Source organism: Megachile rotundata, chromosome 10 (genome assembly GCF_050947335.1).
Source record: "Megachile rotundata isolate GNS110a chromosome 10, iyMegRotu1, whole genome shotgun sequence".
Classification (NCBI taxonomy): domain Eukaryota; kingdom Metazoa; phylum Arthropoda; class Insecta; order Hymenoptera; family Megachilidae; genus Megachile; species Megachile rotundata.
The window spans coordinates 10,222,676-10,250,115 of record NC_134992.1 but is presented as its reverse complement, the minus strand read 5'-3'; the positions used below and the strand labels follow the sequence as shown (position 1 = coordinate 10,250,115).

Genomic DNA, 27,440 nt, shown 5'->3' with positions numbered 1-27,440 from the left:
GTGTTTCTTTATACGCCGCGAAAATTGCGTTCCATAATTTTCTGAAGCATTTACGCACACGGACATACGTCACAACGTGTCGTATTTTATGCGACGACAAACACTTTTACCTTAGGATGCACTTGCTTATCGTTTATTTATAACGCGTGTTTGCCACTCGCTTGCAAAACACCTCGTCAAAATAAGGAATATTTTGAATTCCCGGGGAAATCTGCGTTTCTGCCATATATGGACACTTCATATTTTATTTGGATCTAAGTTATTGAAAATTTTGTTCACTCTCTGAACTAAAAGTACTTGCATTATGGGAATTTCTCGCGTCAATGGAAAATAAATGAAAGAAAATATTGTGACTTACGTTACTTGGTAAGATGTGATAAAAATGAAAACACCTAATTTTGGACTATTTCATTATGGCAGTTAATGAGTTGAAGAACAGTATACGCAAGGTCGAATGTATCATATCAATAATTACCCCTAATTATCCAGATAAACTTAAAAAAAATTTCAGACTTAATTCTGTTTCACAGAAATTTAAATATCTGTCACTAAACATGAAGATTGCAGTTAAACATCTGTCACAAAATAAATATTGCAGGGACAAGGAGGGTACAGTAACATAAATAAGGGTCGTTTTCATCGACTTCACCCTCTTTCCCGTTTATTTGCGCGCCGGAAGTCGTGCACTTCCGACTCGATAACGCCGACATCTACAACCACCGGAATCAACCTTAAAAGGAAATGGAGGCCGATAAGGAAACCTTTACGAGCGTCTGATCTCCGTCGATAATGCAGTTACCTGCGCACCGTTCTGCCCCGAGAGCCTTCTTGACGCCACTGCCCTCCTTCTACCTGAAATCGTACGACGTGGCGCAAAAAAAAAACCATAAACAGTTTCTTTGAACTGAAAACCTTCAGCGATCAGTTGGTATACATTCTACGTTCATCAACGGTTTAATTAAAGTCTCCGTAATTTCTCCTTCTCGCTCGTTATTCCACTCGGCGAAACAAAGAGCAATTAATTAGGCGTCCGAGAGTACACTCTCGTTTTTCAGCGAAAAATGGGACAAAGTGATTGATACGTTTATCGAACTTTTTTGGGTCGTTCATTTTTTATTGTAAAGGATAGAGGAGAAATTGTGTGGTTGGAAGAATTCAGGTTTGATGATTTTTGTGGACATCTTTTAGAAATATGTGTGTGGTGGTGGAATTTTTATACTGAAATTAGGGATCAAATAAAGGGAAAGTTTAATTTTTTTTTTCACTTTATTAATTTTACATTTTTATTTTCTAAACTTACATTCTGGACGGTTTATACTATTTTGATAGTTTTACATTTGTAGGTCTGAACCTTCATCAAAGTTAGTTAAATATTTACCTGATATTTTTGGATAAAAATAAAAATTGTAAGAAAATTATCCTTGCATCAGCTATTGTTTGATGGGGTTTTAAATCTTGATAAGAAATCTTGATCTTGCTGAATTAATTTTTTGAGAGTTCTATGTTCTTAATGCGAAGATCAATTAGTTGCAAAAATTTTATATTTACTTATCTATATAAAAATTTTGTATATACAGAAATATTTGAATAAATGAAAATACTAGAATTCTTCAATTTTAAAATTAAAGAATTTAGAAGCACAAAAATTTGCAGAAATAAATTTTCAAAATTGACCATTTCACCTCTGTTCAAGTGTTACCGTCCGTGTATTACCTAAATGACCCTAAAGAAAAATCTTTATTACCTCAAAGAAAAATGTCTAGTAACCTTAAAACCCTAAGAGGCTCCTCAAGGCACGTAAGCACTATACAGTATATCCGGTATAAACGATTTCCGTCGAGCAACCCCTATTCCAAACGTTCATCCCGTTGGAAGGTGCGGGCCTGCGAAGACCCAAAGTGGCAGACCCCAGGAAAGGTTCCCTGAAGGATCTCGAAGGGCCTCTGTAAATTCTACTCCCTCCTCGAATCCGCCCCTCGACTGGCAGACAGTTCTCTCCGTGTAAGCCAGCTAACACGTGCAGGGAGGTTTAGTTCTTTGTGCATGTGTGTGTGAGAAAGAAGACAGGCCAACGGAGTGAGGCTACACACGTAGGCATATACAGGGAACAACTGGGAATCACTGATTCTAGTGATGGATATTTTGTCTCTTGTACGTTTTATATTTTAGTGTGATTATGGTGGTGGGATTTTAGTCGATTTTTAAGGTTAGAGGGTAATGACGTACGATTCGTACATCGATCTGTAACGGACGTCGTTTTAAATACGGGTGACCCTAAGGGTGCGTTTGCATTAGGCGAGTGAGAAGATTAATATGAGGGTTTAGAAGCAATTTATGCAATTGCAGTATTTACTAATTTTATGATGTGCAATTTTTAATACTTTTTAGTGGAAATGTAGGTGGAAGAGGTAGATTTTTTTCAAGTCAGCTGTTTGTCTAATATAAAATCTCGTATGATGTATAATTTTAAATATCTTTTAGTTAAAATATAATTGGAAGAGGTAGATTTTTTCAAGTCAACTGTTTGTCTAATATAAAATCTCGAATGATGTACAATTTTAAATATCTTTCAATGAAAATATAGTTAGAGAAGATAAATTTTTTTCAAGTCAGCTGTTTGTCTAATATAAAGTTTCGTATGATGTACAACTTTAAATATCTTTCAGTAAAAAAAATATTTGGAAGAGATAGATTTTTTCATTTCAGCTGTTTGTCTAATATAAAATCTTGAATTATATGAATGGAGCAAACGCACCTTAAAGGTTTTAGAAGTCTATTAATTCTTGAAACCAGGGACTACTGTACTTCCATTCTAAAGAAGCATTATTTAATTCATAAATGAGATTGCACAAATCAAGAATATTGCAGCAAAATTAAAATACTAAAAAATTTATATAAATCACAGAAATCTATTTACATAGCATACGCTATAAATGTGCAATGTTGCATATGTTTTTACTGAAATCAAGTCTAATCCAAATCAGATCACGAAAGCCGTGGAACTGTTTCTGGCGGTTTTATTTAAGATTTAAGGCGGTTTCTGGCGTCTCCATTTTGTTTATTTGGATCTTCAAGTACCTTGTTCCTGCCTTGATATCTATTTCCAGTATAAATGCTTGAAAAACTTTCAATGGTTACATTTGTTCTGCTCCTCTATTATTAATAGGGTTTTTAATATTCTTAACTGGTGACTTTTAATCTTTTATTACTATTGATGTTGCCATTCAAGTTAAAATAATACAAGTTTCTACATTTGCAAGTCAATTAAAATAACTTTTAAATAAATCTCAATATTCTCAAATCTTTAAATTTGTAAATCGACAAATTCTGAAATATGGTGTCTGAAAAATTCTGGAAATTTTTCAAATTCATTAACCTTGAGACTTATGAGTTTCTAATCTAAACATGAAAATCTGCATATTTTTAAATTTTCAAATATTCAACCTTGAATCAAATATTCAACTCGAAAGCACTCAAATATCAGAGCTCAAAAATTTGCTGAACTTTCCATAGTTATACAAATTTCCTAAATTTTCAAAATCCCTAAATTTATCTGCCATGTGCTCAAATTTTCATACATCAAAATTCTTATACCTCCTCTATACATTACTTGAAATGTTTGTTGAAAAAATTCTAGCTTAATCGAAATTAATATAGAAAGAAAACTTAGCATTTTATCATTTATCGAATAGCATAAGAAATTCCTATACTGTGACCTGTGAGTGATTACACTTAATTCTTAATAATTTCCAAATTCAGCTTACATTAAGATTACAATACAAAATTAAGGATAAATTTCTTCTATGTAACAAAATAGAAGAAGTATTTTCCAAAAATCTAAACTGACTGTACAAGAAAATATTTTCAAACTACTCGTATAAAATAATTCCAGATTTAGAATGTGATTTAGAATGCGAAAAATGCAGAGAAAAGGATAAAATTTCGAGGAATTTTGAGTCACGTTATCCCGTTCGCCCCATCGGTGCCACACGTCCCACCCCGTATTTATATTCGAAGCGCTTCATATCCCATCACTAGCGGCAACCAACAGGCTCGGTAGTGATCCGTCGTCGTCGCCGACATCATCCTCGTCGTCCTAGACATTTCTGCCGCTGGATGTGTGCTGGCAGAGAGAGGGAGGATGAGGATGAGGAGGAGGAGGAGGTGGAAGGAGGGAGGAAGGAAAGGAGGGAGTGGAGGGAACAGGCTCGACTGCTCCCCCTAATACTGCAGGATTGAATGGGCGAGGAGGGTGGTATTGGGTTCCCTCACCCCACTCCCACCACCCACACGCCGCTGCTCCCAACCCACCCGCACCACCCACTTCTGTCCGCCTGCCACCCCGCCTGCCCACCCACTCGCCACCCGACTGCCGTCGAGGAAACAACCTGCAACCGAACCAGCACAACGTTTCCTCGAACAACGAATTTCCATCGAGGTCCGCCTGGTTCGTCGCCGCGACAACAGCCCAGACCCGGTAAGTAACCACACGCTCATCGCCGTCTTGATCTCGCCCTCCCTTCAATTTTTCCTTTGCACCGTCAAGACTCCCCACCTTGTCGTTCTCCTTCTTCCTTTTTTTCCTCGTGTTCGAACCGACCGTGTGCCCGTGATTCATCCTGGAGCAGACTTTTCCCTGGCAGTGTCGTGTGCCGCGATCAGAGCGTTCACGAGTGCGGTTTCCGTAGCGCCGAAGAATGCGTGTTACGCTGCGTGTGCATCGAAGTTGCGTGGACAGAAACGCGAGTTGCCGAGATACAGCGCGCGTCGAACGCCGGTCCGCGCGCGAGCGGAAACGCGGCGCGTGGTCTTCCCGATCGCTTCATATCGAGATGTCCGACGAACAGGAAACGTCGAATCTTCGGACGCTCCACGCGCCTCGTCCACCGTCTTCCATCGAACTATACCGGCCTCTATATATTTATAAATCAGCGTGCGCGCGAGCGCAAGCGCGCCACGAGCGGACGAGAACCGCTCGCCGTCCTTGGTTAGTCGGTAATAATTTCCGGATGAATTTGAATGGCACACTGCGCGCGCCTTCTCTCCTCTCCGTTCTCTCCCACTCGCTTTACGAGTTCTCCCTTCTTCTCCTCTCGTTCCCCTCACCCCTCCGTGGCATCGTCGCCCCTCCAGGCGTCTCTCCCTGTTCTTTTTCTTCGACCGTGTTCCCTCCTCCCTCTTGCTCGACCCACCCGCATCGCCCCTCCAGGCTTAACTTTTCTTCGGAGACAGCGGTGCTCAACCGGCGCGCGAGTCGCCGCCCGAAGAGCACCCTCCTCGTCGCCATCTGTCGCCACCGCTCGAGGGACGTGTCCTCGATCGCTCGGAGGGGAATATTGATTTATTCGTCGTAACCCCTTCCAAAACCGACGCCGATACAACCCGTCTCCTTTCCGCTCACGACCACCCCTGGAATCGGTGTACGCGCGCGTGTACGCGCCGCTGCTCGCCAGAGGGTTGCCCCAGACGCTCTTTCTCTTTCCCTCTGCGCATTTTCCGCTCGCGGTCGACGATCAATACAAGGGGCTGCCTCCTTCTTCCACGTTCGCTTCGGGACGTCGAACAAACGCGTGTTACGTAGCCTCGTACCAGGAGTCGGGATCGAAATCGATCGATCGGGGGGGTTGCGATCCAGCTCGATCGACGCTCGCGACGAGCCGATCGACCGGATAATGAGGAACGTTATCTAGGTAGCCGGCATCGATTTTCTTCATAGACCCTGTTGTAATAGAGCTTTGAAGTTTCAAAGGTACGTGTTCCTTTATTTCTGGACGGTTTTGAAGGTAAGGGCCGAACGGGGATGGGGGTTCAGTGGGCTTTTTCTAAACGGCTTTGTCTTCGTGTATTTTCGGTATACTGTAACTTATATTGTTCGGGTATTATCTTTGGAAGTTCGAGGCGGTAGGCTGTCGTTGCTGTGTGGAATTTGCCTTTGCGAATTTTTATATACTTTCTGTACACATTTTGTTATTTTTAATGTATTGTTTTAATGAAATTCTGTGGAGAGAATGCTTTTGAGAATGGAAGAGAATACGAAGGAAAATCTGGACATTCGAGTTTATCTTTCATTTATTATCGGGGTTGATTATGAATTGTGAACGCTCGTAAATAAGATGTAGGGTGAAGAGGGGTATAGTTGGTGGAATGGGGTGTTTATTTTATATGAAATCTAGTTTTCATCGTTAGAGTAGTTTTTAGTTTGGAAATTTGGGACTTGAGTTTGTGATAAAGAAAAATTTCTAAATTGGTTATATGAGATTTTGGGGATGTTTGGATGTGTGAGATTCTGGTGATTTTGAAATTTGAAAATTGAGTAATTGGATGTTGAAACATTGAATAATTGAATAATAGAATAATTAAGTAATTGTATAATTCAATAATTGAATGATTGAATAATTGTATAATTGAATAATCGAATAATTGAAGAATGAAAAAATTGACAGATTGACAAATTGACAAACTGACCAATTCACAAACTGACAAATTGACAAACTGACAAATTGACAAATTGACAAATTGACAAATTGACAAATTCACAAACTGACAAATTGACAAATTCACAAACTGACAAACTGACAAACTGACAAACTGACAAACTGACAAATCGACAAATTGACAAATTGACAAACTGACAAATTGACAAACTGATAAATTTAAAATTGAATAGTTGAAAAATTGACAAATTAGAGAATTGAGAAATTGAAAGACTTAATAATTTAAAATTGAATAGTTGAACAATTGACAAATTAGACAATTGAGAAATCGAAAAACTTAATAATTGAAAATTGAAGAATTGGAAAATTGAAGAATTGAAAAATTGAAAAATTGAAAAATTGAAAAATTGAAAAATTGAAAAATTGAAAAATTGAAAAATTGAAAAATTGAAAAATTGAGAAATTGAAAAATGGAAAAAATGGAAAAATTGAGTAATTGAATAATTAAAAAATTGAAAAATTGAAAAATTGAAAAATTGAAAAATTGAAAAATTGAAAAATTGAATAATTGAAAAACTAAAACGTCCAAAAATTGAAGAATTGAAAATCTCCCACGATATACAAACATACTAAATCCGTCACATCCTCTCCATCTCAGTTACCCATAACTGCTCAATAATAGTAAAATTCAGTAAGCCAAGCGATCCCCATTCTTTTTCCCCGAATAATCCGTCTTTAGAACGAAGAATCCTTGCATCGTATTGTCGAAGGGGATTCATACGCGTTTCCATTAGATCCAGAAGACTGCTTGTGACGTTCTTGGTTTCATTGGCCGACAATGGCTCGTCTTTATGCTCGATTGATTTCAAGGATCCCTTCGCGAACGATCGACCTTCCCCTTCTGTTTGAAGGATGGCAAATGGAATTGGCAGAAGCTGATCGTGTTTTAGCTAATTACGTTCTAGCCTTTTGTTATCACCCTGAGTAATCGGGTAATTGATGTCGACGGTTCTTCAACCTTGTGGATCTTTAATTTCAAACAAGATGGATGTCTATTGATTCTCTTACAACGTTTTCCTTTAATGATACATCGATCATTACGATGTCTTTAAAACGTAACTCACGGTCTATACGTGTCTTTTGATCGATTGCCTTCTTTGGAGAAAATGGAGGTGGACTTGGACCTTTAGGAACTTTGATTGAAATATTTTTAAGGGAAATGTTTGGTGGGGGGATATTTTGGAGTTTGTGAGCTATGGATTTGGGAGGGTGGCAATTTGTTGGAAATTTGAGGGTTTGGGTGTTTGAGGAGGTGGTAATTTTGGGAATTGGGTGTTGAGAAATTTAGGGAAATTTGGGGGAGTTTAAGGAAATTTAGGAAGAGTAAATAGAATTTGAAAATTTGGAATTTGGGGAATTTGGAATTTGGGGAATTTGGAATTTGGGAAATTTGGAATTTGGGGAACTTGGAATTTGGGGAATTTGGAATTTGGGGAATTTGGAATTTGGAATTTGGGAAATTTGGAATTTGGGAAATTTGGAATTTGGGAAATTTGGAATTTGGGAAATTTGGAATTTGGAAAATTTGGAATTTGGGGAACTTGGAATTTTGGGAATTTGGAATTTGGGAAATTTGGAATTTGGGAAATTTGGAATTTGGGAAATTTGGAATTTGGGAAATTTGGAATTTGGGAAATTTGGAATTTGGAAAATTTGGAATTTGGGGAACTTGGAATTTGGGGAATTTGGAATTTGGGGAATTTGGAATTTGGGAAATTTGGAATTTGGAAAATTTGGAATTTGGGGAACTTGGAATTTGGGGAATTTGGAATTTGGGAAATTTGGAATTTGGAAAATTTGGAATTTAGGGAACTTGGAATTTGGGGAATTTGGAATTTGGGAAATTTGGAATTTGGAATATTTGATATTTGGACAATTTAGAATTTAGAAAGTTTGGAATTTGAAAGATTTGGAATTTGGAATTAGAGATTTTGGGGTTTGAGAATTTGGAAGTATAGAGATTTTCAGAACTTCCAAATTAAAAAATTGTAAATTGCAAGAGGCTATAATTAGCAAAACAGGTAATTTAAAAAATTGAAGCTACATATTGGTTAATCGAACAGTGATCGCAAAGAAAGTGGATGGCGCGTCAAAAATGGAGTACCATTCGTCCGTGTCGCGCGAACGCTTTGAAAGGAAACGAAGGTTTGCTTTTATTCGAGTTCCAAGTGAAAATCGATACCTCTTTCCAGCGGGCCTCTACATTGTAATTTCGCTCCGGAGGCGAAAGATTTCCTCGTTCATGAATATTTAACGCGCTCTGTAACGCAATCAGGGTCGAATTTTTTTTCTCTTCTCTCCCGTACCTGTCACACTCTTGTCCTTCGGCCGAGAGGATACACGAACAGAAGTAGAAGAGTTAAGACTGCTCACGCTCGAGCGAATCATGAAGTGGTCTTAACTTCGATCGAGTTTCTCGGGATGCTCGAGAAATATCCGTAATTGCTCCTCGTTCCTTCTTCATTATCCTCGTCCCTTTTAAAAGAACACCGCCTCACGAGAGTACCTGTCTGACATCCTCTGACGTTATTTAATGTCATTGTATCGCCACAATCGAATTCAGGTGTTAGGTAGTAATTTTTATTTGAGGACTTTTCATTTTCACTTGGGAAAATTTTTATATGTACGTTTGAAGTTATAGGTAATTATTTTTTATATATTTTATACTGTTATTTGTACTTTTTTTTTATTATTACTGGTGACATTTTTCTTTTATACCATGGCTAGGAAAATTTTTATTCTGTACTGTTAGTAAAATTTTTATTTCATACTGTTGCTGGCAAAATTTTTCTATTATACCATGGCTGGGAAAATTTTTATTTCATACTGTTGCTGGCAAAATTTTTCTATTATACCATGGCTGGGAAAATTTTTATTTCGTACTGTTAGTAAAATTTTTATTTCATACTGTTGCTGGTAAAATTTCTCTTTTATACCATTGTTGGGAAAATTTTTATTTTGTACTGTTAGTAAAATTTTTATTTCATACTGTTGTTGGCAAAATTTTTCTATTATACAATGGCTGGGAACATTTTTATTTGGTACTGTTAGTAAAATTTTTATTTCATACTGTTGCTGGTAAAATTTCTTTGTTATACCATTGTTGGGAAAATTTTTATTTTGTACTGTTAGTAAAATTTTTATTTTATACTGTTGCTGGTAAAATTTCTCTTTTATACAACTGTTGGGAAAATTTTTATTTTGTACTGTTGTTAGTCAAATTTTTATTTTATACTGTTGCTAACAAAATTTTTATTTCATACTGTTGTTAGTGAAATTTTTATACTGTTGCTAGTAAAATTTTTATTTTATAAAATTATTGGTAAAGTTTCATTTTATACAATTATTGGTAAAATGTCATTTTATACAATTATTGGTAAAATGTCATTTTATACAATTATTGGTAAAATTTCATTTTATACAATTATTGGTAAAATGTCATTTTATACAATTATTGGTAAAATTTCATTTTATACAATTATTGGTAAAATTTCATTTTATACAATTATTGGTAAAATTTTCATTTTATACAATTATTGGTAAAATGTCATTTTATACAATTATTGGTAAAGTTTCACTTTATGCAATTATTGGTAAAATTTCATTTTATACAATTATTGGTAAAATTTTTATTTTATAAAATTATTGGTAAAATTTCATTTTATACAATTATCGGTAAAATTTCATTTTATACAATTATTGGTAAAATTTTTATTTTATAAAATTATTGGTAAAATTTCATTTTATACAATTATCGGTAAAATTTCATTTTATACAATTATTGGTAAAATTTTTATTTTATAAAATTATTGGTAACATTTCATTTTATACAATCATTGGTAAAATCTTTATTCAATACAGTTACTTATATTCTTTGTATCAAAGTGACATCTAAAATCATATATCCAAAATTATTATTATCCACACATATTAGTATATGAATGAAATTAGTATCTCTAATAAAGTGTGCTCAATATCGATATCGCTTTGTAACAAGGGAATCCTGCTCCCATCGCAAGAACTCAATAGAACCGGCTTCCGTTATGGAATTTCGAGTTCCTGTCATAGTGCAAGAACAGCCATTACGTTTTCCAAGCGTGTATTGACCCCGTATTTACGTCCAAACGCGGAGAGAATGTCCTCTGCAAAGGGTTGGAATTGCGTTATGTTCCTATTGTTCCGTTTAGGCAGGATATTCGCTCGCTTTAACCCGCGTTCTCATTTACAAAAACTTTGTCCGAATTGATATGAGAATCCTTTGGTTACAGTGAAATTCTCTTTGCATTTTATTTCTTCATTTTTTTTAATTTCTATAAAATCTTGTGTTACAAAAATGATTTTCATATTAGTGTGAAGGTAAATGTGTGGATGTGAGATTTTCACTTCGTTGTGGGATTTTTTTTATTTTGAAAGAATGCATTTTTAACTTGTATACATAGGTAATAATTAATAGAAAAGTATAAATTTTTACTTTTAGAATATTACATTGAATTATATATATTATTATAGTGAGTTTAGTATTGCACTAAATTATACTGAACTACAATGTAGTGTTATAGGGAATTATATCTAGCTGCAGTGAATTATATTGAGTATTACACTGAATTATATTTAATATTATAGTAAATTATGTCTAGTATTACACTAAATTATATCTAATATATTAACTCTATAAAATGAATATAAAAATGTACAGAAAAGTAACTAAAAGTAAGTTTGGATGTGAATGGGTTAACAATGTGAAGTTGAGTTTTAGACGACGAATCGGGTGGTTTCTGGCATTTTCCATAGCGGTGAATCGATTTCTTCGGTGTATCGGTGCATGATAGCACGTTGCTTTGCAAAACAAGATGTTTCAGTCGGTTGGTTGCAGCTGAACATATAGAAGATAAGAACGGGGTAGGAGTTTCGGGAGAGTTTCGAATATATCTCTGCACAGCGAGTGCACTTTGCAGTAAGACTTGGTTTCAATACCTCGATTGACTCTGACGCGGTGTTTCAGTGCGATATTCTGATTGACTTCTCGATATTAGCTTGACAAGAATTGTTATACTGTTCTATTACTATTACTATTACTCTGTTACTCTATTACTCTATTACTCTATTACTCTATTATTCTATTATACTATTACACAATTACTCTGTTACTCTGTTACTCTATTACTTTGTTATTCTATTACTCTATTACTCTATTACTAGGTTATTCTATTACCCTATTACACTATTACTCTATTACTCTATTACTTTGTTACTCTATTACTCTGTTACTCTGTTACTCTGTTACTCTGTTACTCTGTTACTCTATTACTTTGTTACTCTATTACTCTGTTACTCTGTTACTCTGTTACTCTGTTACTCTATTACTCTATTATACTATTACACTATTACTCTGTTACTCTGCTATTATTACTCTGTTACTCTATTACTCTATTACTCTATTACTCTATTACTTTGTTATTCTGTTACTCTATTACTCTATTACTCTATTACTTTGTTACTCTATTACTCTGTTACTCTGTTACTCTGTTACTCTGTTACTCTATTACTTTGTTACTCTATTACTCTGTTACTCTGTTACTCTGTTACTCTGTTACTCTATTACTTTGTTACTCTATTACTCTGTTACTCTGTTACTCTGTTACTCTGTTACTCTATTACTCTATTACTCTATTACTCTATTATACTATTACACTATTACTCTGTTACTCTGCTATTATTACTCTGTTACTCTATTACTCTATTACTCTATTACTCTATTACTCTATTACTCTATTACTCTATTACTCTATTACTCTATTACTCTGTTACTCTGTTACTCTATTACTCTATTACTCTATTACTTTGTTACTCTATTACTCTGTTACTCTATTACTCTGTTACTCTATTACTCTGTTACTCTATTACTCTGTTACTCTATTACTCTGTTACTCTATTACTCTGTTACTCTATTACTCTATTATACTATTACACTATTACTCTGTTATACTATTACACTATTACTCTGTTACTCTGCTACTCTATTACTTTGTTACTCTATTACTTTCTTACTCTATTACTCTGTTACTCTATTACTCTATTGCTCTACTACTCTATTACTCTGTTACTCTGTTACTCTATTACTCTACTACTCTATTACTCTGTTACTCTGTTACTCTATTACTCTATCACTATTACTTTGTTACTCTATTACTCTGTTACTCAATCACTCTATCACTCTATTACTCTATCACCATTACTCTATTACTCTATTACTATTACTATCCTACAAATTCTACAAATTCTACAAAATTCGTGTTACTGATTCTGAGAACGATTTTCGAAGTAGAATTGAATTTCCGTCCTTTCTTTATTCCTAAAAATTCTTTATTTCTTAAATTCTAGTATCTATCAGTCTCTATTCTGTACATTTATGTCAAATACTTTTGACACTTTATTACATCAAATACTTAAAATTCATTGAAATAGAAATTCAAAGATGAAACCCAAATTTAGAAGATGAAATACAAATTTATTTTTACTAAAATCACGTAAGAGATCTAAGTCGATCTTCAAAATTCTGTACTTGTACTTTCAACGTTTAAAATATATTTCAAGTTCAAATTGTTCACGAAAGTCGATAACGTATTTCATACTTTAAGTGTATACCTTAATTATATACGTCAATTGTCAACTTGTTATGTTAACAACTTTGAAACTTCGAGTGACCCAAAATTATGCAATTAACCAGAAAGGACTTCTGCCTGTTCCACTATTTGGAATCATAAACTATCCGTTTATGTAAACGAGCCACTTCACCCTAGCAAAGAAAATTCTAGTCTTGGGGGTGATTAAAGGAAGCGTCTTGCCAAGATTTAATTAAGGTTCGATGAGCCAATTAGCTCGGCTTATCGATTCACCTCTTTCCCACGCTTTACCCTCCACAGTTGAAATGTCCTATCTTTTTTTTATTCTTTGAAATCTTCTAAAATATATTATTATATTTCAAACAAGATGCTCTGAATGTTTTATGAAGACTTTAACAGTTGAACCCTTTTGCATAATTTTACAATTCTTGCATTTAGAAGAAACAGCAGATATTTTTTCTTTTGAAAGTTCGATGACTTTTAGAGTGAAAATAATTTAGAAATATTTGAGGGATGAAACATAAATTGTATAAAATTATTTTAAGCATCTGAAGCATATATTGGAAGCTTCAAAATAATTTCTATAATTTAAAACAAGAAATCTTAATGAGACTTTAATAAAATTTTAAATTTTATACTAACACTTTAAATTTCAGACTGAAAAAATGTTTGCTGTACATAACATAACATACCGAACAAATGAACTTTATAATATTAATCTAACAATAACTATTAATACTAAATTTTGCCCCAAAAAAATTATTGCAGTACATCAACATAAAATAACAAATGAATATTCACTGTCTCAAATGAATAATCACATTTTAAGCAAAATCAATGTTCACAAGAGGGTAATTTATTCAAATAAATTTTTCGAATGATTTTGATGAACATTAGACTCTTCATCACTATCGATGATGAATATTAGACAAAATAAAGTCACAGAGTATAAAATTTGGTAAAAATTGGTAAAAGAGGAAATTAAACGAGGACGCAGAAAAGAGTTGTCGAGGGTGAATGTGGGTTGTGAATTCGTGGTCAATGGCGAAGGGAGGGTCAGGAAACTAGAAAGGGGAAACTGCGTTTCAGGGAATATTAGTAACCTTGTAACCCTGCTTACGACCACGATTTTCTGCGCAGGTAGAAGAGGGTTTATTGTTCCAAGGGTAACCGGCGACGAACGGGAAAATGGAAGGCAGTGGGACTGGAATTAGCAGGCTCGACTGCTATGAAGATATGTTCAAGGAAATCACCAGAAAGCTGTACGGTGAAGATCCTGATCATAGAAGTAAGTCGAAATTTAATATTACATATTTATTTATTAATAAATGTTTCTCAAAAAATTTCAGTAATAAATGTTCCTCAAAAATTGCATTAATAAATGTCTGCAAAAAATTCCTATAATAAATGTTTTCAAAAAGTAGCATCAATAAATGTTTCTCAAAAAATTTTAGTAATGAATGTTTCTCAAAAATTGCATTAATAAATGTCTGCGAAAAATTCCAATAATAAATGTTTTCAAAAAGTAGCATCAATAAATGTTTCTCAAAAAATTTTAGTAATGAATGTTTCTCAAAAATTGCATTAATAAATGTCTGCAAAAAATTCCAATAATAAATGTTTTCAAAAAATAGCATTAATAAATGTTTCTTAAGAATTGCATTAATAAGGACTTCCAAAAATTTGCATTAATAAATATTTCCAATAAAATTGCATTAATAAATATTTCCAAAAAATAGTACAAACATTGCCAAATATTTTTTCTTCAAATAATATCAAAATACTTATTTCACTGATTAAATGTCTTAAAAAATTGCATTAATAAATATTTCCAAAAAATTGTACAAATATTATCAAATATTTATTCTTCAAATGATATCAAAATACTTATTTCACTAAATAAAGAAAAATTGCATTAATAAATATTTCCAAAAAATTGTACAAATATAAAATATTTACTCTTCAGTATAAAAATAATTTTCATTGAATAAATATCTTGAAAGAAAAGTAGAGTTAATGTCCGTAAAAAATAGTGGTAATAAGTATTTCAATAATCCATGAATAATTTACTTCATATCTCGGCGGGGTGATGAATAGAATTACCTCGCGAGGGACGTTAATGAATTTCCCTCGTTCCGAGCAAGTGTCCCATTATTTTTCTAATTAGAAACGTTAAGTAAATTACTTTTGGTGTCGCTCGTAGCGTCGAGCGTGCAAAACGAATTTGAGACGTCCGTTTCGTACAAGAACGACGAGGACACCGGAAACGGAACTGACGGCAGCGACGATGGAAACTGGACTTGCGAGGAGGAGCCCCTCAAAGGCACCGACGGCAGTCGAATTGCGGCTTATCACGCTGGAAAGGCTACCTGGAGGTGCTACGAGTGCGGTTAGTATACAAACTTATTAACTCAACAAATTTATTTTCACATTATTTTACATTATTATTTTCTATTTTTTCAACTCGAAAATCGTTCAATTGTGTAGACTGAATTATGTTAATTTTGTCGTTGAGTTTTGAAGAATTTTTTGAATTATTTGATGATACGATATATGGAAACCTTAAGGGGTGGTAATATAACGTGAGGTGATATAACGCGAGGCAATTTCAACGCGTCGCGATATAACGCATTGTGATCTTAACGCATGGTGACATAACGCGTGGTAATTTTGACGCGTGGCAATATAACGCGTTGTAATTTCGACGCGTGGCGATATGACGTGTTGTAATTTCGACGCGTGGCGATATACCGCGTTGTAATCTTGACGCGTGGCGATATAACGCGTTGTAATTTCGACGCGTGGCGATATAACGCGTTGTAATTTCGACGCGTGGCGATATAACGCGTTGTAATTTCGACACGTGGCGATATAACGCGTTGTAATTTCGACGCGTGGCGATATAACGCGTTGTAATTTCGACGCGTGGTGATTTAACGCGTTGTAATTTGGACGCGTGGCGATATAACGCGTCGTAATTTTGTCGCGTGGCGATATGACGCGGTGTAATTTTGACGCGTGGCGATATAACGCGTTGTAATTTTGACGCGTGGTGATACAACGTGTTGTAATTTCGACGCGTGGCGATACAATGCGTTGTAATTTCGACACGTGGCGATACAACGCGTTGTAATTTCGACGCGTAGCGATACAACGCGTTGTAATTTCGACGCGTGGCGATATAACGCGTTGTAATTTCGACGCGTGGTGATTTAACGCGTTGAAATTTTGACGCGTGGCGATATAACGCGTTGTAATTTCGACGCGTGGCGATACAACGTGTTGTAATTTCGACGCGTGGCGATATGACGCGTTGTAATTTCGACGCGTGGCGATATAACGCGTTGTAATCTTGACGCGTGGCGATACAACGCGTTGTAATTTCGACGCGTGGCGATATAACTCGTTGTAATTTCGACGCGTGGTGATACAACGTGTAGTAATTTCGACGCGTGGCGATATAACGCGTTGTAATTTCGATGCGTGACGATATAACGCGTTGTAATTTTGACGCGTGGCGATATGACATGTTGTAATTTCGACGCGTGGCGATATAACGCGTGGTAATTTTGACGCGTGGCGATATAACGCGTTGTAATTTCGACGCGTGGCGATATAACGCGTTGTAACCTTGACGCGTGGCGATATAACGCGTTGTAACCTTGACGCGTGCCGATATAACGTGAGGCAATATAACACGAGGAAGTCTCAACAATTTAAATTACAAAACTATTCCAGCTTGAAAACACAATAAATTATAAAATCCACGAATTATAACAAATTTGAAATTAGTACAATACAAAAATATTTCATAGTCATTTGTAAATTCTATCATTTACATCTTGCGATAGCAGCTTGTGATAGCTCTATCATCTCTTCGATCTTCTGTCGAACATGTTAAAATTGAATTTATGTTACTCGTCAAATGAGAAAGTGGTTTGTTTAGACACACACGCGAATTTGTAGTTAGTACCATTTACCCATGTTTTCGTGAGTCACAGCTCCGTACACGATACAAGCATGAATAGGCAATGCATTATCGAAATAACGGGTCAACGAGCACGAAAGACCCCAACTTCGACACGGAATCGAAGAGGTAAACAATACGAGATGCAGCCTGCTAAGCTATTCGCTGCTTATTCGAACAAAAGGGACTTTTATTGTTGCCTCACGCGGGTTGTTTCCTCGGTAATTTCAAACCTTCCGTGTCATCGAGCCAGTGTTTAAGGATTCCGTTTATGGCGAATGGAAACTATCGCACAAAATAATTCTGTGAATCACAGGGAGCTAAGTACCCTCGGAATTACCCTTAGTCTTTGTTCGTATTATATTGACAACTGTTATTGCTTTATTCTCTTATACATATTTATTATGCAGATATGCTCTCTTTATGACATTATTTAGAACAAATAAAAATGTAACAATTATTGGTCGATGAAAGCATCCATCAAATTAATGTTTCATTATATTTAAAAAATTTTGTTTTCAACATTTACAGTGTTGTATAGTAGAGTAATTATTATTGAAAATGTTCATCATAGTTCCTTGTCTTCTTCAATAATAATTTTTTATTTTATATCGACACTTTGCAGTATCACTTTTCTGTAAACGAATTTATTCTACAGTCATTTATACTATTTATACATATATTACTAAAAATGAAGAACAGCATCGTTTCCTGACTAATCAACCACAACTTTTAATTTTTCATTGATTTTTCATTAACAAATTCGCAATATTTTTTTTAGACGAATTTCTAATATTTGCTATTATTTTCATTTCCTCAAATTCTTTTTCATTTTCATTTCTTCTTCAAATTTCTTCGAATTCTTCACATTTTATATTACTTGATATGTTTTATATTTAAGTTACATTTATTGTTATTAAACTTGTATTATATAAACTTGTATTATATACTGCATACAGAAATTGTTCAATTATTTAAAAATGAAAGCGAAGGATTATAACATGATTGATAAATTGTATTAATCAACAGGGGACGTGATGGGCGGCGGACCACGGGACATAGCCGAGCATTTCATGGAACTCCATTCCTCGAGGATCTTGGCAGACGACAGCAGGAACAGGCACCATTCGCCTCGGAAGGATTACCTGCAGTCGGAGCTGAAAATCGAGGACGTGATTTCGTACCTGGAGAGGCTACGCGAACGCGCTGAGCGTGTAGCGCCACCGTCTAGACGGACTCAGGAAACGCAAACTGTACCTGCTGCTTTGTTGCCGGTCACCTCGACATTTTTGCTGCAGGAGTTACCTTCCGCTCCTGCTCCGCAACATTTGCATCAGGTACAAGTTCTCTGTAACGCGGAGTTATTGAAGAAGATTGGATTAGGACGGGAAGGTTCTTTATTTTGGGAATTTTGGAATTTGAGGAATTTTGGAATTTTGGGAATTTGGAATTTTTGGAATTTTGGAATTTGAGGAATTTTGGAATTTTGGGAATTTGGAATTTTTGGAATTTTGGAAGACTGAAAGTTTAGAATTTGGAGAATTTTGGAATTTTGGTAATTTGGAAATTTGGAATTTTAGAATAGCGGACTTTTGGTTATTTTAGAATTTTAGAATTTTAGAATTTTAGAATTTTAGAATTTTAGAATTTTAGAATTTTAGAATTTTAGAATTTTAGAATTTTAGAATTTTAGAATTTTAGAATTTTAGAAGTTTGGAAGATGAGAATTTCAGAAATTTGAGGAATGTTGGAATTTTAATATTTGCAATACTAGACTTTTGGAATTTTAGAGATATGGAATTTTGGAATTTTGGAATTTTGGAATTTTGGAATTTTGGAACTTTGGAATTTTGGAATTTTGGAATTTTGGAATTTTGGAATTTTGGAATTTTGGAATTTTGAAAATTTGGAGATTTGGAAATTTAGAAATTTAGAAATTTGGAAATTTGGAAATTTGGAAATTTGGAAATTTGGAAATTAGAAATTTTGAATATTTGAATACTTGAATTTTGGAATTTATAGTGTAGGGAATTTAGATTAACTGTTGTAGATCTAGGAAATTTAGGTACTTGAGATCTAGGGAATTTATGAACTTGAGATCTAGGGAATTTAGGGACTTAAGATCTGGGGAATTAGTGGACTTAAGATGTAGGGAATTTGGGGAATTGAGAAATTTGGTATATAGAAAATTTTAAGGAATTTTAAGAAATGTAAGGAATATAGAGATTTGGGTATTTCAGATCTGGAACATTGAGGTACTTTGATATTTAGGAACTAAGGAATTGTGTTATTTAGTATCTAGTGAATTTGATGATATGTTTGGGTTATAGAAAATTTAGGGATGAAGGTATCTGATTTATTGCAAATTTAGAGACCAGGTTATCTGAATTACAAGAAATTAAGAGATGTGGAGATATGGGTTGTGAAGTGGCTATCTGAATAATAGAAAACATAGTGATATGAATGCAAGGTTATGAAAAATTCTAAGATGTGGATCTGGGTGGATCTGGGTTATAGTCAATTCAGAAGTATGCATATCTAGATTATAATCTCCTTTCATAAACTTGTACATACAAAAATTAGGAAATTTCGGAACTAATTACTTTGAGAATCCACAAAAACTTCACAACTGAGGACCACACTGCGCAACACATGTCGTTCACAAATGAACCTAATTTTCCACCCTACATATCTCCAGCCATTATATCGCCAACGACATTCTCTCCCAAGCTACCATCACTCTTTAACAACCCTATAATAACCCTAGTAACGAATCTTTTCATTCGACAGAATACAACGACGATACCAACATCCGCCACGGTCTCCGCCAGCGGCAAGCGCTACACCTGTCCGTATTGTCCTTACGGAACCGATCGTCGCGACCTGTACACGCGACACGAGAACATCCACCGCGAAGAAAAGCCGTTCCACTGTTACATCTGTTACAAACCGTTCAATCGCGCCGATCACGTGAAGAAGCACTTCCTTCGGATGCACCGGGAACACGGTTACGAGTTGTCCAGGATACGCAGACCGGCAGGATCTGGAGCGCCGAAGCCTCTCCAGCAAGATTCCGCAGCCGCCAGCACCGGAAACGCAAATGCCAACGGTCAGCAACAGCAGCAGCAGCAACAGCAACAGCAACAACACGCCAGTTACACGTCCGGATTCAACAATAATAAGAATTACCAGCTGCAGCCGAATCCTGGGAATAATGCGACTGCGAATACTGGGGGGATTTATCAGGGCACGTCGATGCCCGCGCCGGGCATCATGCAACCGGATGCGGGAAATTGTAATACTGGAAGAAGGGTGCAAAACGGGGGATGTAACAGTAAGAGTCATCTGAAGGGAGGATCTAAAGGGGCTCAGGAACGGAGGTGAGGTTTGCGATGGAAATGTTTGGACTGATTTGTGAGAGTGGTTTAGGAGATAGTGAGAAGATTGTTTTTTTGGCGGAGATTTTGTTTTTGAGGGTGGTATTTTAGGAATTTGGGAAATTAGGGGAAATGATGAGAAAAGTGGAGAGTTTAAGATTGGGTGAAATAGGAAAGATAAGTAGGGAATTTGGTGATTGATTGGTGACAATGGAAATTGGTAACTAGGAAATTTACCAACTAGGGAATTCGCCAACTAGGGTATTTGACAGTTAAGTAAATTAGTAACTAGAAAATTAACAATTAGAGATGTTAGTGATTAGGAAATTTAGTAACTAGGGAATTTGGCAATTAGGGAAATTGGTGACTGAGCAAAATGGTAACTAGGAAATTTTCCAATTAGTGAATTTGATAATTAGGGAAATTGGTAACTGAGAAAAATGATAACTAGGGAATTTGGTAACTAAGAAATTTTCCAGCTGGGGTATTTGACAATTAGGTGAATTAATAATTATAGAAAATTTCCAATTAGAGAAATTAGTAATTAGGAAATTTAGTGACTAAAGAATTTGGCAATTAGGGAAGTTGGTGACTGAGCAAAATGGTAACTAGGAAATATAGTAACTAAGTAAATTGGTAACTAGGATCTTTGACAGTTGGGAAAATTAGTAATTAGGAAATTTAGTAACTAGGGAATTTGACAATTAGGGAAATTGGTAATTGAGCAAAATGGAAACTAGGGAATTTAGTAACTAGGAAATTTAGTAGTTAGAAAAATTGGTAACTATGAAAATTGATATCTAGAAAATTTGGTAACTAGGAAATATGGAGACTTGTAAATTTGGAAATTTTGCAATTTTGAATCAGGAAATTCTCGGAACTAGAAATTTATGAATCTAGAAATTTGAGTATTCAACAGTTCACACAATTAAAGCACTTAAAAATTTCGTAATTCACAAATACCAAGATGAAAAATTGCAAAATCCAAAATTGTATATCCTTATACCCCTTGTCTTTAATCTCCTCAACTTAATACTCCACTCTCAGTTCATAAAACATCAACATAAATCATGCAATTAACCAACACGCATAACATTTTAGGTACACTTGTTGCTATTGTTCCTGGAGCGGTGTAGACAACTGGTGCCTGAAACGACACTTGAACACGCACCTTAAACCCTTCGCCTGCACGCTCTGCGAGTACAAAGCAGCCCGCGCCGAGCGTCTCGCGACTCACGTGCTGAAGGTTCACAACAGACGACAGTGTTCGAGGTGCTCTTTCCTCGGCGAAGACGCGGCGCAGCTGCAGATGCATCAGCTGCATGTGCATCGTGTGAGCAGCGCCAATGCACCTGCGACCTCTACCGCTCAGGCTGCACCGCCGCCTAATAATCGTCATCAGCAACCGTTGCAGTAAGGATGCGTTCTTATTTCACTTTTTTACGTATTTAATGCATTATGAAGCTTATTAGATGTTTGTTATAACGCTGGCTTTTTACAAGGTTCTAATCAATACCAATGGGAGATTGATATGGAAAGGAGTTGCAATAGATATATAGTATATAGCATAGTGGACTCTTGTTATATTGCAAGAAATATAATTAGAGTTTATTGCATGTCTTCAGTGGGTTAACGTGCCGTGAAACTATGAGTGACGATACAATGCAAAGCAATCGAGTATAATCGGTTATACAATATATGGCGATATAACGCGAGGTTTTATATAAAATTTGTGGAAATTTTAGTGCGTGTTGATTTTAACGCGCGGAGACATTAATGCGTGGTGATACGGTATATGGAAATCTTAACGCGTGGCGATGTAACACGAGGCAATATAACGCGAGGAAATCTTAACACGTCGCAATATAACGCGTTGTGATCTTAACGCGTGGCGATATAACGCGTTGTGATCTTAACGCGTGGCGATATAACGCGTTGTAGTTTTGACGCGTAGCGACATAACGCGAGGCGATATAGCGCGAGGAAATCTTCACACGTTGCGATATAACGCGAGGAAATCTTAATATGTTAGGGTGGAACGTGTTGTGATTTTAACGCGTGGCGATATAACGCGTTGTAATTTTGACGCGTGGCGATATAACGCGAGGCAATCTTAACACGTCGCGTTATAACGCATTGTGATTTTAATACGTGGCGATATAACGTGTTGTGATCTTAACGCGTGGCGATATAACGCGTTGTGATCTTAACGCGTAGCGATATAACGCGAGACTATATAACGCGTTGTAATCTTAATGCGTAGTGATACAACATGTGGTGATCTTAATGTGTGATAATATAACTTGCAGAGATTTCAACGCGTGGCAATATAAAATACGGCGATATAACACGTGGTAATCATGCAACTGCAAACATACAATTTCGCACACATAATATTTTATCTGCTTAATCACGCAAAAATTAATTAATTAATATATCTATCCCCAGGTTCGAAAAGTTCGTTAAAACCGCTCGTTTCTCACGCAATCCGCAACCAATCCGCAAGGTTTAATCTGTCTAAAAACGCGTCGAGAACGGGATTCGGGGCTTTCGAAGTTCCCGCAGCTTTTCGTGCATTTATTGCCGGCCGAGTGTTAATTGGATCGAACGACGAGTGTTTGGTTTAACAGCCGCGCGGATTTGATCGTTTCCGGAGAACGCTACCGGGAAATTCATTAAAACGATTTCATCGAAAGCCGATCGCCACGCGACTAATCCACCGCTGTTATTTTTCCCCCGTTTCCGTTCCACGTTCGAACAAATGTAACGAGCACGAGCGAATTCTAAACTTCAATCGCGTGTTTCTCTAGCTCGTTAGCCATCTTTAAACAGAATTACCGCCCGGTCTCGCGTGGATTTACCGACCGAGTGCCGGTTCGTTGATTTTGCGGCGATCAAAAACACTGCATGGCGGGATTAAACTACATTCGATTTCGAATAGCCATTTTGAAACGCGCGATTAATTATAATTCCCTCGTTCGACGCGTTTGTTTCGCTCTTGCTTTTGATTATCGCTTACAAAGTGTTCACATATGTGTTTACATGATGTTGATATATGTATACACGTATTGTATGTAGTTCTAAAAATGTAACATTTAAATTTGCTACACGTCACTTAAACCATCAAGTAAACCATCGATTTTGATTAAAAGTATGAAGACGTCAAAAATCGAAGATCTTCAAAATTGATCAGAGATCACGACGTCCAAAAAATATTATAATGGCGTTCAAAAAAAAATTGCATATATGATGGACTCAAAGGTGTTCTTAAAGATACAACAAATAACATCGAAGAACGCAGGCTATGAATAATTTTGCAGTTCGTTGCAGCATTATAATAAGATTCAGAAACAAAGTACAGAAAACGACCATCAAGGGTGCAGAATATAGAAAAAATTCAGGTCTCCAGAGAAATTTTCGAAAATTTCACCGTGAACGACGAGCGAAATTGTGGATCACAATAGTGTCGTACTTCATCGATAATTCGCGAGCGACCTTATTTATCGTTAATTATCAAATTTACAGCCCCGCGGGAGGAGGACGACCGCCACCTGGTCCGCCAGTTTTTCCAGCACCGGCTCCAGCCATCGCACCTGCTACCACCGTCATACCGCCAACAACGATACTCGGGTAAGCATCCTGCTCACTTCCGCTCCCCACATCCCTTTCCGCTATTTATTATTTTTATTTCATCCTTTAATTGACACTTCGGTGTGCGCCTTGCGAGGTCATCTTTGCTTGTACTCGTTAAATTTTGCAACTGAAGAGAAATGTGAATCAACAAGATCAAGTTTATTCATTATTTTCAAGGTTATTGTTAATCAAGGTATATTGGAATTTTTCCGGTTTGAAGTTGTTGAATGAGACGATAAGAGATAGCAAAGTTGACGTCTTTAAAGATACCGCTTTGAGAACAATTGAGGGTGTTGCTCATTTAACCTAGTCTCTAAATGGCGTCGAAAATTGCAGTACATTATTTTAACTATACATATGTTGGAAACAATATATCATTGATGCTCATATGCGTTCAATCTAGTTCTTTGGATGAATCTATTTTATGTCATAAATTTGGTTACAAGTAACGATTCATAGTAACAATGACGTTAATGAGCGACAGCCTTTAGATTGCAAGCCCCGCGCTTATTTTTGTTTTTGGAATTGTATCCGTCCATGTTGCTAGGTCGACACACTTTCGGTGGCAGATTGCAAATAGCAGCATCCTTGCATAATTTCGAACAGTTCCGCCACAAGATGAGTACCGGCAATATACCGAGAGACATCCTATCGAGCGAATTGCAGCTAGTCAGGTGAAAAAATAAACTTCAAATTCCCAGCTCATCTTGTGACGATACAAATCTAGAAACAGCTGCCACCGAAGTCGCTCGTCACCCGCTCTCCCGCCCTCCACCTCCATTTTATGTTACGTTGCAGCGTCATTTTTTGATTTAACATTTTTTTTATTTGAATCGCGTGCACGCTTCGTATGCCCGCTTTCGGTGTCGCCACGACACGTGTCGGTGCACGGTCCCGTGCTTCTCACTGTTCTATGTCGTCACTCTCTGTTTAATCTCTCTCTGAAAAAAAAACAAACGTCGTCCCGTCACAACGGCGGCTCCGTTCGTTGGTAGAAAAAATGACGCGAACGTAACTTATGGAACAGTGCCGCGGTGGTTGCAGCCACGAGATGGTAAACTCCCCTGCAACTGCAGCGACAATGGCGTACCCGAGCTTGGAAGAGGAGAGGCGGTCGAGCGGCCACGAGTACGACCACCATCGCCACGTCCTCACCATCGGCCATCTTGAGAAACATACTCGGAGCGGCCATCTCGACGACGCTTCAGAACCCGGCGCGGATATCGCGACCGTACTTAATCGTGATTTTGCGTACAGCTATCGAGCCGTCGCCGAAGCGACCGAGGGTCAGTCATCCTGGGAGCCGTCCGAGTGCCCCTGGAGCTGGGATGCCCACAGGAGCCGCAGACGATCCAGGAAACAGAGTCTGCCCAGAAAGGTGACCTGCATCCAGGATTTCGAGGACGACGAGTTGCCCTCTCTGGACGCGAGCAAGGACGAGAGTCAGGACGTCAGATCCGACAAGACAACCGAGGAGGTGTTGGACGACCTGAGGAAGAGGTATCGATGCAAACCGGACAGGAAAGGAATGCTCAAGTGTCGACTTTGTCCTAACGACGCTCTCGCCAGGGGATCTATCTGTCGACCCTATCATACCAAAGCTTCTCTAGCGCTTCACAAGATATGGAGACACGCCAGACGCAAGAGGTGCCTCAAGAACTGCGTGACCAAGCCTCGTCCCACGTCGCAGGTGTCCTCCATCACATTGAAGGCTACGGTGTTCACCAGCCCCGGTTATGGTTACCATAGATAGCACGCGGCGTTTGCAGCTGCGATGTGGACTCGAGCGGACGGATTTCAAATTGTACCGCTTGTTTCTTGATTCTAGGACTTTGGAGGGACTCCTGTTGCTACCTGATTGTTTTGGAAAGCGTTTCTAAGGTCGAATGTCGCAAGTTTGCAAGTCTTCGAAATTTTGTAAACCTGAAGTGTTAAAAATTTGTCAGATGATGTCTGAAAAAATGTACGAATTCCTATCTTTCAGAGTCCCCATAGTGAGCCTAAAGAAAATGAGTTTTGCGAAGGTAACTGAGATGTGTGCCTTTTGAAATCCACCGTATCGAAAGTATAATCGCATCGTGTCGCGTTTATCCTCTCCAGGATCGATTAGTTAGATGAACAGCGTATCTCTAATTAGAATTGCGGATCGTCGTAGCCAACGACAACGATTTTAAAATAGCAAGATCTCGTCGAAATAGGTGCGAGTCAGACGACGCGGAGTTTTTGCGCTTCTAACGATTGAAGGATGTTAATTATAAGGGACTACGAATAAAATAAAACAGCGAAACCGTAGGATTAAGGAACGACTAATCGAAAGTACCTCGACAAGCGCGAATTTTCATCGCGAACGACCATCTCGATGCTCGTTCGAGCCTCCGACGAGGAACGACTATTTTCCTTTGTATAGATATTGCGCGAATTAACGACATTAACGATCGTCTCCAATCGATGTCTAATTGTGCGTTTGTCCATTGTCCGTCTCTGTAATTACGTAATTGCTTTTCCGTTTCATCGTCGATGGACTTTGCGTGAGAATGCACTCTGTGTGCAGCCAGAACGAGGACCGGAGCGCAACGCGATCCGTGATTGGCCGGGCGAGCATGATTTTTATATAAGGGATATTTGTACAAAACCACTATCTTGTTTACGTTATTACATAAAATATATTATATCTATTGTATTTCAGCAGGGGACGCGAGAAAACGGGTAAAGGTAGGCTCTCGGAGACTCTCCTCTTCGAGAACCTGCGTTTTCCGCCATTTTATTTCGTAACCTTCTATCCTTTCCACTGAAACCAATTTGCTTTCGTACTATTGTTCCTTAGACTTTAATCTAACGTTTCCATTCGGAGAAAATGTTTAGAAATCGTTTTTGTAGGAATGTTTAAGAAAAGATGCACAGGTAAGATCTTGCTCGAGACTTGATGTGTATTTACTTCATTTAATTTATTTTATTTATAATGAAATATATCACAGTCGTAAACAGCATATTTTTAAAAAGGATTTACAGTGAAATCTTGTCTGGTAAAATGTATCTAGTGTTGATATGAGTTGAGAGAGAAACGTGATTCAAGAACTCACCGACAGGCGTCGCCAAAGTCGTCGCAAGGCATCGATTTCTGCCCGCCTCGAATTTCTTTCCTAAGATTCCTCGACAAATGAGAATAAAAAATGATTCATGCAATGTTAATTTTGCTTTGTAACATTGCAGCTTGAACTTAATTTCATTTTAAATTGTATTAAATTGAATTAAACTCGCTTCCATCCAGTTCCTGCCAGCATCAGCAGACGGAGGACTGCCTTAATTTTCATCGCAGCAGCCTGAAATTAAATTCGAACTTTTTAAT

General features: G+C 36.9%; 1 protein-coding gene across 12 annotated transcripts; it reads left to right on the top strand.

The window, feature by feature from the left end:
• The first annotated feature begins 908 nt into the window (after nt 1–908).
• On the top strand, nt 909–26,782 carry chn (zinc finger transcriptional factor charlatan). 12 transcript variants are annotated; one of them, XM_076536072.1, is made up of 9 exons: nt 909–1,159; nt 4,052–4,477; nt 14,258–14,405; nt 15,321–15,506; nt 18,114–18,421; nt 19,875–20,464; nt 21,563–21,874; nt 23,987–24,091; nt 25,139–26,782. In XM_076536072.1, exons 3-9 carry the CDS (start codon nt 14,306–14,308, stop codon nt 25,845–25,847), a joined length of 2,310 nt encoding a protein of 769 aa, XP_076392187.1. In that variant the 5' UTR covers nt 909–1,159; nt 4,052–4,477; nt 14,258–14,305; the 3' UTR covers nt 25,848–26,782. The 12 variants fall into 12 exon arrangements, with proteins under 12 accessions (XP_076392187.1, XP_076392186.1, XP_076392183.1 ...); XM_076536071.1 differs by having other exon boundaries at nt 4,039–4,477; XM_076536068.1 differs by having other exon boundaries at nt 3,893–4,477.
• The last annotated feature ends 658 nt before the right edge of the window (nt 26,783–27,440 follow it).

Coding starts and splice junctions, on each gene's coding strand:
- chn (XM_076536073.1), top strand. CDS start 14,306: ATGGAAGGCAGTGGGACTGGAATTAGCAGGCTCGACTGCTATGAAGAT. Junction 21,875..23,986: donor CGTCATCAGCAACCGTTGCA/GTAAGGATGCGT, acceptor TCAAATTTACAG/CCCCGCGGGAGGAGGACGAC. Junction 24,092..25,138: donor CCGCCAACAACGATACTCGG/GTAAGCATCCTG, acceptor CGGTGGTTGCAG/CCACGAGATGGTAAACTCCC.